Genomic DNA, 12,831 nt, shown 5'->3' on the forward strand with positions numbered 1-12,831 from the left:
GAACAAGAGCTGGAAAAACTGAGATGGCATGCAAAAATGGGGGCCAGGGAGAGCGCCCCTCTTGATCACCTCCTCTTCACTTAGCAATAGACACACACAAAAACCCGTGCATACGATTTGCAGATGGGAAAACATAGGCACGTGAACTTTCTTGTATGAGCTCCATAGTGAAAAATAATAATAGCAATTTAGGAGCGAAAAGCTGGGTGTTTTGCGTTTCCTTCCAACTGTAAACTCCACTTGCATGTATAGATTTAAGAAACGCGTTTTCGGGGGAGTGGTGTCTTTGCAGCTCTCACCATTGCCGAAGCCACTGGTCATTTGGGGATTTGTTCCTAAGGAAATACAGCAAGAACGGAAGATCTTAAAAAGCAAAAGTCTGCGCCCAACGTGGGGCTCGAACCCACGACCCTGAGATTAAGAGTCTCATGCTCTACCGACTGAGCTAGCCGGGCGGCTGATGCTGTGGGCTGCAACTAGTCTAGTTAATATGCAATTATTCCCTCTCGGAGCTTTTCCAACATAGAATTAAATATGTCGTTCAGTGTAAATCGTATAGTCAATACTAGCTTTGCATATTACTCCAGTGTGCAGGAATTGAGCCATGCCTCAATTATGCACATGACACAGTGCTAATGCGTTGTTTGGTGGTTTAAAAGTAAGAATTAAACGAGTTGCCTCTCATAGAAAATAGTAAAGCCCCATTTCTCAAATCATCCCAAATTATTTTCCGTTGTTTTTATCATGTACTCACAATTTATTAACTATTAGCAGTGCTTTTTTTCTTTAAACAATATTTAGGGGTACTCGCATTTTGACTCAAGAAAATCATTATTTTACAATTCAAATCGGGAAAAGTAAATACAGTAAATGGACAAAAATACAAAGATTCACAAAATGTTTAGGGGTATGCGTCCCAGAAAAAAGCACTATTAGATTTGTCACTGCCGCTACAAACGTCGCCTTATTCTGAAGATTTGCACGTTTAAGGCTGTGACTTACGTATATTCCAGTTGTGTGTATCCAGATGAATATTTTTGCGGGAAAAGCTATTTATAAAGTGGGCAGTGTTAACAACTGCAAAAAAAAAAAAAAGACAAAGAAGAGATCTTTTGGGAAAAAATCCAATTGCTGTTTCTGCCCGGTTTCGAACCGGGGACCTTTCGCGTGTGAGGCGAACGTGATAACCACTACACTACAGAAACCAGCTGGCTACCAACTTTTCATATAGACTACAATACTCTGAAAATAGAAAAGAAGGCTGAACAAAAACGGTTTTGAATTTTTTGCTGCTGCATAACTTTCCATGGGAACAAAGCTGATCAGTAGAAGGGCTTCATAATGTTCTGACCAAAAACATAAGTGAAAAGCATCAGTGCCTGAGATCTGACGTTGCATTGCAATTTTACACATGGTGTGAGGAGGTCATTTTGTCATTAGAAGTAATTCACACACAGAAAAAGTGTTGATAACACAGACATCCAGGCATTTGTAAGTCAATTCACACATGTAGCGAAATAAAAACACATTGTGAATTTGCATACTGGGATAATATTTAATCAGATGAAATGGTCTGTAGCTCATGTTTAAGATAATACAAGACTTTGTTATTATGTCCCTAAGAACACAGTTATTTTAGGGATGGAGCTCAGCACAAAATCAGAAGCTGTCCAAAAGAATCAATTGCCTGAATTCACTGGACATCACTGGTTTGAAAAAGCCATAGTGGGATTGAATGGTGAATTATATCCACGGGTGGCAGGGTTTAATGGGGTGGGCGGGGGGGGGGGGCAGGTAGAGGAAGGAAGGAGAAAGCTGATGCTGGAAGTGATACTATTTTTCTGGTGGAGCCTTAGTCGATGACAGTAGTTTATAGTGCAGTGTAGTTCTGTCATATTCTGTCCCTATTGCAGGCTGGACTGATGCAGAGCAGCTTAAACCTTACAAGTCAGGGGTTGGCTTAAATCTGCAGCCACAACTCCCCCAACACAAAGCACTCATCTGGTTGCATGCAACAAAGGCCTACTCTACTCAAGCTGTCCACTTAAAAAGCCTCTCCCAGGCTGCATCCTGCATTCTGACAGCGTTGTTTTTGTAAATTTGAAAACACGAAACAAGAGCCTGCTCTTTCTGGCATGCGACTCTTTTCCTTGCTGGTAAAATCTTTGGCATTTTGCATCTGCTGCTGCGTGATCACCGCTCAGCTACCCTGAAATACTCGATTTTCTTTCCTTCCTTCCTTGCAACTGTTGGGGCCATAATGGCAAGCCTGGTGCACTTTTCATCCCTACTCAGGAAATTCCTTCTGGAAATCTGCATTCAATTCCATCCCAGGAGCCCAGCTGGTGCCCAGCCCCAATGTATGGGTCCTTCTGGGCCCAAGCCTTTCCTGGGACCAGAAACCCGCCCGGCGGCTCTTCCACCCACTTCCCCTTCCAGCCCGGCTGCAGCTCCGCCTCGCCCGCCCATCTCACAGAGGCGGCACCCTCGGCGAGCATAGAGACGCAAACAACGTAGAGCGGCCCCCGGTTTCCGGCGCATTTCCTCGAAGGAATAGGGCTTTCCTGTTTAGCGGCCGCGTCTCTCTAACCCTGGAGCTCTTTCAGTAAAACAAGCGCTGCGAGCCAGCCGGGAACTCGGTTTAGCCCAGAGGAATCGGCTGCGGGTAGAAAGGCCCCATTCTCCCCACCAAGCCACCGCCTCCCCGCCCCCCTCCCACGCCGCATCATAGAAACCCCCCCGCGGGTTGCTAGAGCGGCGCCGTAGCCCCCGCCCTTCTCTTCCGGCGCCGAGGCGCACTTAACCGCCATAGAGACGCGGGCGGCGGCGGCGGAGCCTCGGCGTGGCCAGTTGGGCGGCGGGAGTCGAGCGCGTGCCGAGGCGGCTTCTTGTTTCAGGGCTGGGCGGGGGGAGCCCGGAAGGGCCTCGGGCGGTTGGGCCTCGAGCGGTTGTACCTGCGACCAGGTGAGCCGCGGGGGGGGGGAGGGGGTGCCCCTCGGGCGGCGCCCCCATAACTGAGGCGCCGTGAGGAGAAGGGCTCAGCAGCGCGGAGGGGAGCGGCCTTGTGAGCGGGAGGAAGGCGCCTCCCTTCAGGGGGGAGGCGAGGGAAGTGTGTGGGGCGACTGGGAAGAACTCGGGGTGCCCATGGCGGCGGCGGCGCCCGCCAGTAGCGGCTCCCGGGCCGCCCCCAACCCGGTGGCGACCCTCCACGAGGAGGCGGTGTGCGCCATCTGCCTGGACTACTTCATCGACCCGGTGTCCATCGGCTGCGGCCACAACTTCTGCCGCGTGTGCATCACTCAGCTGTGGGGCTCGGGCTCGGAGGAAGGGGACGACGCGGGCGCCTCCGGCTCGGACGGAGGGTACGGGCCCGGCTCCGACGCGGGCGGGGATGACGGAGGGGTCGACGACCTGGGGCCGGAGGAGGACGCCGACCCCGACGAAGACGACCTGGAGGACAACGAGTACTTGGATGATGGCGGGGACATGGAAGAGGAGGAGGAGGCCGTGTCTCGGGAGGAGGAGTTCGACGACGAAGAGGACGACGTGTGGGATGATGAAGACGATGGAGCGTACTGGCCCCAGCGTCCCGGGTCCGATGACATGTGGGACGATGACATGGGGAACGACTTGCTGTTCGACAGCTACGACGACGACGAGGTGATGGACGAGGAAGAGGAGCCGGAGGATGAGTATACCGTGCCCCCGACTCCGCCGACCCCCCAGATGCGCCCGGCTTTCAGCTGCCCCCAGTGCCGCAAGGTCTTCCCTCGCCGCAGCTTCCGCCCCAACCTCCAGCTGGCCAATATGGTGCAGATCATCCGCCAGATGCACCCGCAGCCGTTCAACTCCGTGGCGGTGTCCACGGAGGCCGTGGAACTGGCGGCGGCAGGGGATTCATCCGGATCGCCGTCCGTGTTAGCGGCGGGGCGAGCTCTGAGTGCTGAGCGAACCCTGTGCGAGAAGCACCAGGAGCCCCTCAAGCTTTTCTGTGAGGCAGACGAAGAGCCTATCTGTGTTGTGTGCAGAGAATCGCGGGCCCATAAGCACCACAGCGTCATGCCGCTGGAAGAGGTTGTGCAAGAATACAAGGTATGCAGGAGGCTGGGGTCAATGTGAATGTTAGGACTGTACAGTCTGAACCTATAGTACAGTGGTACCTCGGGTTAAGCACTTAATTTGTTCCAGAGGTCCGTTCTTAACATGAAACTGTTCTTAACCTGAAGCACCACTTTAGCTAATGGGGCCTCCTACTGCCGCCGTGCCACCAGAGCACAATTTCTGTTCTCATCCTGAAGCAAAATTCATAACCCGAGGTACTATTTCTGGGTTAGCGGAGTCTGTAACCTGAAGTGTATGTAACCTGAAGTGTCTGTAACCTGAGGTACCACTATATGTGTCCTCTTGCTTAGGGGAACATCTGTTGTGTGTGTCGTGCTACTGGCAAAGAGGCAAGGGGCGTAGCCCTGTGCTAGAACTTATGCAAAACATCCCAGGTTCAAATCCTAACATTTCTAGTGAAAGCCTTTTATGTAGCAAAGCTAGGATAGTCCACTGACTGAGTTGCATCTTGTCAGAGTTGACAATATTGGACTAGATGGACTTAGGGTGTGTCCGTTTAAGGCAGCCTTCTATTCATAAAATCTTTTATTTTTGGATTAGGACTTTAGGAGTTTTCTTTTCTAACAATTGCAGTCAGTTGATCTGTATGATAATTGCTGATATGCAGTAAGAAACAATAAAGGGATAAAAGCTCTATTGTTTAACTTCTCGTACTCTTCAAAGCATTTCATTTGTATTTTGTGCCTAACATCCAGTTATATAACTAGAAAACCTGTATGAAGAATGCATGAATTTTATGTTTCACTTTATGCACACCAGTGGCACAAACTTCGGTATGCCACTTGTGACTGACATGCAGATGTGTGTTGAACTTTTTTTTAAAATGCTGCATGTAGCTTCTTTTTAGTTTTATTACTACTACTAGAATCTAAATTTTGCACTTTGATTTCCCTCTGTGAACATTGATGTGCAGTACAGAAAGCTCAATCTCCTTCAGGATGATGTATTTGTATGCATTTCTTCATGCAACTAGGTCAGTAAGACCCTGAGGGGCAGAACAGAGGAATGAGAGATAACATTAAGCAAATATTTTCCATTGGACACTATCTGATTTCAAATCCTTTATTAAAAAAACAGGCAATAAACTTTTATAGTTTAACCCCCACCCCCCTGAATCCTTAAGCTATAGGGACTAGAAACTTGTGCTCCCTTTTCTAAACAATAGCTGAGATTTTCAGGATTTGTGGAAGCAGTTGTGTGGAGGCTACAACTGTTTATACCAGTTGCATCCAAGTGTGACAAGTAGGTGGCCAGAAAGCAATGATCTGAAAAGTGGAGGCATGATATAAACTTTTTTTTAAAAGGGAAAATGTCTTTGAGTAACAAGAAGTTTATTCCCAAGCTCTTACTCTAGGCATAGGCAAACTCTGGCCCGCCAGCCGTTTGGGACTACAATTCTCATCATTCCCAGCTAAAAGGACCAGTGGTCAAGGATTATGGGAATTGTAGTCCCAAACATCTGGAAGGCCGGAGTTTGCCTATGCCTTTCCTACTCCTTATGTATGAACAGGAAGCTCTGTAAAATGTAATTGCACCATTTATTCTATTTGCAGTGTCTTTAGAATTCAGACACTGAAGCAACTTGAATGGCTGTTTCTCCAAGGTTCTAGTATTTTATTTTTCAGGCCAAACTTCAAGGCCACTTGGATCCACTGAAGAAGAAACTGGAGACTGTTATGAAGCAGAAGTCGGTCGAACAGGAGAAAATAGCAGATCTCAGGGTAAGTTACAAGCTTATTTTATCCTCCTGCAAACCACCTGAAAAGAAGAGAGAGCTTGGGTTTTTTTCAGATGATGGATGCACATGTTGCAGCAGGTGGAATCTTGGAAGAGGCATTTTCTTACACGAGAGAAAGGGAAATGTCTAAGGAAATGTCTAAGATGTTACCTCCCATCCCCATTATTTTCTAAGTTACATTTCATATTTTTTAAAAAATGTTTCCCATTGATCAATGTTTGTGGATTGGTTGCATTGTTTCTATGGATAGTACTGAGATTCTGTGCTTATAATGTGAATTCTGTAGCTTATAAAGGGGCTTAAGTAAAGGTTAAAGGGACTCCTGACCATTAGGTCCAGTCGTGGCCAACTCTGGGGTTGCGGCGCTCATCTCGCTTTATCGGCTGAGGGAGCTGGCGTACAGCTTCCAGGTCATGTGGCCAGCATGACTAAGCCGCTTCTGGTGAACCAGAGCAGCACACGGAAATGCCGTTTACCTTCCCGCCGGAGTGGTACCTATTTATCTACTTGCACTTTGACGTGCTTTCGAACTGCTAGGTTGGCAGGAGCAGGGACCGAGCAACGGGAGCTCACCCCATCGCGGGGATTTGAACCGCCGACCTTCTGATCGGCAAGTTCTAGGCTCTGTGGTTTAACCCACAGCGCCACCCGCGTCCCTCATAAAGGGGCTTACCTGCTAAGAAAAGAGGTGCATAATTCCACTGAAACCTTTGTTCCAGCCACCTTCACGCTTGCTTTCCTCACCCTTCCCTATCCTCCCGCAGAACAAGATGAAGCTCGATATGAAAGACTTTGAGGCGGACTTTGAGCGGCTGCACCAGTTCCTCATTGGGGAGCAGGCATTGATGCTGCACCAGCTGGAGGACCGCTACGAGGTGCTTCTTGCCAGCCAGAGTAACAACGTCTCCCACCTCGAGGAGCAAGCTGCTGCCCTCAGCCGCCTCATTGCAGAAGCGGAGGACAAGAGCAAGCAGGATGGCTTGCAGATGATCAAGGTGAATGAATCCCTTTTCTACTTGCCTGGCTTCAGGGTGACCAGTAGCCAAGAATCTGCCCGGCTGTGGTGCCACAGTGATTTACAAGTGGTACAGTGGTACAGATCCCGGACCCAAAGAGTTTAGTGTAGGATTGTGTGTTTTTTAAGTGTGAGTTTGCTATATGGAATTTGAGTAGCTCCAATTCAGGGGTCAACAAACTTTTTCAGCAGGGGGCCGGTCCACTGTCCCTCAGACCTTGTGGGGGGCTGGATTATATTTTTTGGGGGGGAAATGAACAGGGGTGGGGAATCTGTGGCCTTTTATATGTTGCTTGAGTCCACTCCCATCATTTCTGAACTGTTGGCCATGCTGGCAGACAGATGGAGTCCAGTGATGTCTGGAAGATAACACTATTCTTTCTCTGCTCATAAAGTCTAGAATGTAAGACCACCACCACCAATAAGACCACCCTGTGCAGGAAATAATAATGTTGAAGATTTGGAGATTCTAAGGGTGTTGACTTCATAAATTCCCTGGGCAAATAATCATTATATTCAGTCCTCCTAAGGGTTACGTCTGAACATTCAGCCCTTCCTTGTACTAGGAAGTCACTGCTGCATGCTCCCTCTCAGTAGGACTGGAAGAGATCAAATCTTCATCTTAAGTGGCTACAGACTCTTAAATTTTGTTTTTCCCCACATTTGCCTGTCTTCCTGACTTTTTTTTCTCTTCTTTTTTTCTAGGACTTCAAAGGCACTTTAGTCAGGTTGGTTGATCTTGGTTTTTGCTTTCAATTTCTCCTTGACGGTTACCCTGTGTGTATCTGAAAGGCCTTGAGATACTTGGTAGTTTTCCATATGCTCATTTGATCAAATTCCATGAATGATAAGAGATCTGCTGCTTCCACAGTCCATAATCTCTGGCACTGGTGTCCCAAGGCCATCTTAAGGTAGCCTCTGCTTTCTCAGCTGAGGTTCTCCAATTTTTGCCATCAACTGCCCACCCCCAGGGAAAAATACGTTTGAGGGAATAATCTAAAGGCACATCATGCACCAACCTTGCTGAAGCAAAGCAGGTTTGGGGCTGGTTAGCCTTTGGAATTGCTGCAGTATTTCGGTGCATGGTGGCATAGTTGCTACTGCATCATAAAATCCAGATCTGCATAAAAGGTTTTTCACAGAGTCTAATTGAAGCAGTGTTCGAAACTCCCATTTTTCTAATCGTACTTTGTGACGGGGAATTTCATTAGTTCGAGCAGTTTCTGAGCTGCGGGTGCAGTACTGCACCTAAGATTTCAGATTAAAACTGCAGAGTGGAAGAAAAGGAGGACCTTATTCTGCCTCCCCACTTCCAGGTACTCTGAAGACTAGAGAAGAGACCCTCTTAAGAATATTGGGGGGGGGGCAGGGGAAGGACTAGATCATGTGAAAAATGAACATCATATTTTAGCTGCAGTTCATTCATTTTCAGCTTTGTATTGTTATTAAAAAAGCACGCCTAGACATTCAGTTGTTGCATCCATAACTGAGGTTTAATGTACTATTTAGCTCCTAGCTTTCATACCTCAGTTTCTAACACTGAATTGAAGTCTATAATTGTGTTTGACTCTCCCAGATCAAGGGAAGGCAGAGTAACTTGAAAGGCTAAATGTTTACAGAGTGGGTATTAAGAAGCTTTGTTAAAACACATAGTAACATCTTACCCAGCAATTTCTCCTTTGAGTCAACAGACAGGTGTTTGTGTAAGCTATCAAAAATGACATTTCCCGGCACTGCTAAAAATTTGTTTTATTTGTTTCATAAAATTTCTTTACTGCTTGTGTTTATTTTTTAAAAAACCCTCAAAGGAATTTACAAAAAGAATAAAACAGTAAGATTATCATTAAAAAAAATTGTTTACACAGCTATTTAAAATATGTGCTAAACTAAAAACATGAGAAAAATACATCTGTGGTAGGCTTGTCTGAACAAAAATGTTTCTAGAAGGAGCGGAAAAGAATACACAGTGGAGGCGCCTGCCTGCTATCAAACTGCTGGAAATAAGGCCCCATGAACTGGTGTATGTTTTCAAAGTCACTCAGTACTTTACAGGTGGATGAAAAGAAATAATAACATTTTAAAAAATCTGGTTTTTTATTTAAATTGGATTTTTAAAATAAAATGCTTTTGGAGGAAAAAATCTTTCTAAAGATAGTTTTCTATTTAAGTTACATTATAGTCCAAAGTAGTGATGTATGGAAGTGAGAGCTGGACCATAAAGAAGGCTGATCGCCGAAGAATTGATGCTTTTGAATTATGGTGCTGGAGAAGACTCTTGAGAGTCCCATGGACTGCAAGAAGATCAAACGCATCCATTCTTAAGGAAATCAGCCCTGAGTGCTCACTGGAAGGACAGATCGTGAAGCTGAGGCTCCAGTACTTTGGCCACCTCATGAGAAGAGAAGACTCCCTGGAGAAGACACTGATGCTGGGAAAGATGGAGGGCACAAGGAGAAGGGGGCGACAGAGGACGAGATGGTTGGATAGTGTTTTCGAGGTTACCAGCATGAGTCTGACCAAACTGCGGGAAGTAGTGGAGGACAGAGGTGCCTGGCGTGCTCTGGTCCATGGGGTCACGAAGAGTCGGACACGACTAAACGACTAAACAACAACAACAATAGTCCAAAGGCCATCAGGAAATAAGGATTTGTTTTAAGTTTTTCATGTGTGCTGAAACTCAGCCTAAGTTTTTTAAAAAACAAAAACAAAATAAAAATGTTTAACCACATCAGTCAACAAACATGGATACATATGCTATAATGTTGTTGCTTTAGTTAAACAACAACAACAACAATAATTTATTATTTATACCCCGCCCATCTGGCTGGGTTAATTAGTTAAATAAATGATTATTTTTCTCCTTCCAATAAAGTACAGCAGAAAAGTTGTCCAAATATAAACAGTTAACTTATTAAACCTCATAATACTTTTATAATTATCTATGTATTTCTAATAGTATAACCGAATCAGTAATTTTTTATACAACTGTAAAAACTACTCTGAAAATTTATTATTCCAAAAATGAAACCTTCATCTCGTCGTAAATATTAAGATTATACCAGCAGGAATGCCTTTCTGTAAAAAAAATGATTTAGATCAAGTCTTACTGACTAGTGATTTAAATCGTGATTTAAATCAAATCCACCCTGGTACTTTGCCTAACAGTCTGGCTCCCCTAGACCTGAGGTTCACCTCCCCTGACCTCTGAATACCAGTTGCTAGGAGCTGCATTCAGGTTCTGCTTGTGGACCTTCCCGGGGCATCTGATGGTCCTCTGTGATGTCCAGATGCTGGACTAGAAGGGCCTTTGGTCTGATCCAGAAGGGCTCTTCTTACGTCCTCATTTTTTTGCTGCAAAACTGTTAACAAGTTCATGAATCTATGGATCAATATTTGAGCTCATTACGGAGAGCATAGTGTACGAGAAGTAAGCTTGCAATATTGGCAGAATTCATTGAACCTTCTTCTTGAAGGCGAGGACCAAAAAGTGTGAAAAGCCACCTTGTCGTCTCACCTCTTTGTTAACTTGAATCTCCTCGCTTCTGTTCCCTCTCAGTGTGCGGTGTTCTTGTGTTAAAAGCAAAGGATTGAAGTGGACTGTTAGGTGCCACTGCAGCAATATGGAGGAGGTTGGACGAGCTGAGCTAGGAATAGCCCCCTGTCCCATTGTGGTGTGGGCGGTCGTCTTCCTTTCTTCTGACCCAATGCTTTATCCCTTGGTTGCCAAACCCACCCTTAACGTATTTGTGCTCTAAATTACCAACTTTCCAGGTGTGAGAACATTACGTTCCAGGACCCAGAGATGGTGCCAGTGGATGCAGGAAAGAAATTTCGAAACTACTTCCTTATAGACGTCTTAATGAAGAAGATGGGGAAGATCTTCTGCCAAGTCCCTCAAGGTAAAAGGCTCCTGGTTCCTCCTTGCTGCTGTGTCTCTTGCTCCTGTAGTCAATTGAAGCAACTGCTTAAGGGATGTGGGTGGACTTTCTTTTGCCTCATGTAGGGCTGCTGTCTAGCCCACGCTTTATGGAGGTTAGGAATTGGCTTTTGTGCAGTTGGCTTAACAAATTGCAGGAAGCAGCTGATTCTGGAGAGATGCCCTTGTCTAGAGGGGCTTATAGACTGTGGAGCGGGGAGAAAAGAGGGAGGCTGGGAATGATCAGCAACCTGTGTGAGTAGGGGAATAACTGTTTGTGGTGTAAGTGGGAGACACGGAACAAGGAGGTTCTGGGAAAGATGTACAGTGGTACCTCGGGTTAAGTACTTAATTCGTTCCGGAGGTCTGTTCTTAACCTGAAACTGTTCTTAACCTGAAGCACCACTTTAGCTAATGGGGCCTCCTGCTGCTGCCGCGCCGCTGGAGCATGATTTCTGTTCTCAACCTGAAGCAAAGTTCTTAGCCCGAGGTACTATTTCTGGCTTAGCAGAGTCTGTAACCTGAAACGTATGTAACCCGAGGTACCACTGTACTGAAGTACATACTTTAGATCTTTTTAATTGGCATGTTGTCTGGTGAATTCCACTTTGACCGTTTTGGTGTTTGCGCTGAAATTCTGGTTTTGCTGTGCTGACTGTTTGGCCATAGTGATAATCATTCATTCATTCATTCATTCAGGTTGGGATAGCTGGCTTTTTGGGTTTTGAATGTTTTATTGAGATTTTTCAGTTTTGTTGTTCTGTATGGGACAATGACAATAAAGAGTATTGTATCATATCGTATCGTATTCAGAGGCACCGAAGAGAGGGGAAAGTTCTGGTGAAAAGGGGTGAAGGTGGCTGTTGCAAGGCATAAAGCTGTGGAATGGGAGTTTGGAGGTGGGAATGGAAGAGGGGGGCAGGATAATAGTGTGGGAGAGAGGTAGAGCAGTGGCAAGCTTCAAAAGAAAAGGCTTTTGCAGTATAGCTGTGTTGGCAGAGCATGAGACTCTTACCCTCAGGGTTGTGAGTTTGAGCCCCACGTTGGGCAAAATATTCCTTCATTGGACTAGATGATCCCCCCCCCCCATCCCCTCCAACTCTGCAGTTCTATGAAAAGACAAAAGCATTGAGATTGTCTTTTGGAGATAGTGCAGCACAGTGGTAAAGAGACTGAACTGAAAACCAGGATGTTTTGCCATGACCATTAGCTCACTGGGTAGTCTAAGACATATGACTATTCCATAAGCTACTGACCTGTATCTGCTATCATATCGGTGCTGATTCACCATCTTTATGGTTAAAGCTTTGGGAACACCATCAGAATTTCATACACTGACATATCAGAGTTGGCCTGAGTGGGAAGCTGACCACTAGGCTGGTGTGCTAGGGCTATGTCTTTATTGATTTCCCCTCCTTCTCATTCTGTATGAACTGGTGAAATTCTATAGCTTGGAAAACCACTTTTTACGCTGTGATTCTGCTCTCATAAGATATCCATTAAGGTAAAAAGGTAAAGGTAAAGGACCCCTGGACAGTTAAGTCGAGTCAAAGGCGACTATGGGGTTGTGGTGCTCATCTCGCTTTCAGGCCAAGGTCCACAGACGGCTTTCTGGGTCATGTGGCCAGCATGACTAAACCACTTCTGGCGCAGTGGGTCTCCGTGATGGAAACCAGAGCACACGAAAACACTGTTTACCTTCCCGCTGCAGCAGTGCCTATTTATCTACTTGCACTGGTGTACTTTCTGCTAGGTTGGCAGGAGCTGGGACAGAGCAATGGAAGCTCACCCTGTCACAGGGATTGAAACTGCTGACCTTCTGATCAGCAAGCCCAAGAGGCTCAGTGGTTTAGATCACAACGCCACCCACCTCCCTAAAGCATCCATTATATTGTATGGGAATGAGCAGAGGCCAATCTGTCGTGTAAAATATGCCAAAGCCGAAGTAGCTGTCTTCACGGCCATGCTGCATGTGTGTAATTGAGGAAATGAAAGATTTTAATTTTGTATAGGGTGTAAATCTTGAGCTGCCACTTGACC

At 46.1% G+C, this 12,831-nt stretch overlaps 1 protein-coding gene and 2 non-coding genes across 3 annotated transcripts in view; 1 reads left to right on the forward strand and 2 right to left on the reverse strand.

Annotated features, from left to right (window-relative positions):
• Positions 1 to 12,831, forward strand: part of LOC114588481 (uncharacterized) — a 39,215-nt gene that overhangs the window by 24,136 nt on the left and 2,248 nt on the right. Inside the window, exons 9-13 of the mRNA XM_077925259.1 lie at positions 3,020 to 4,092; positions 5,748 to 5,843; positions 6,625 to 6,855; positions 7,581 to 7,603; positions 10,647 to 10,774. Of these exons, the coding sequence (XP_077781385.1) occupies positions 3,020 to 4,092; positions 5,748 to 5,843; positions 6,625 to 6,855; positions 7,581 to 7,603; positions 10,647 to 10,774 (1,551 nt within the window). The remainder of the gene's footprint in view (positions 1 to 3,019; positions 4,093 to 5,747; positions 5,844 to 6,624; positions 6,856 to 7,580; positions 7,604 to 10,646; positions 10,775 to 12,831) is intronic.
• Positions 383 to 455, reverse strand: TRNAK-CUU (transfer RNA lysine (anticodon CUU)). The gene has a single exon. It is a non-coding gene; the product is annotated as a tRNA-Lys (tRNA).
• TRNAV-CAC (transfer RNA valine (anticodon CAC)) lies at positions 1,133 to 1,205 on the reverse strand. The gene has a single exon. It is a non-coding gene; the product is annotated as a tRNA-Val (tRNA).

The sequence above is a fragment of the Podarcis muralis genome, chromosome 2 (genome assembly GCF_964188315.1).
Source record: "Podarcis muralis chromosome 2, rPodMur119.hap1.1, whole genome shotgun sequence".
NCBI classification, from domain to species: domain Eukaryota; kingdom Metazoa; phylum Chordata; class Lepidosauria; order Squamata; family Lacertidae; genus Podarcis; species Podarcis muralis.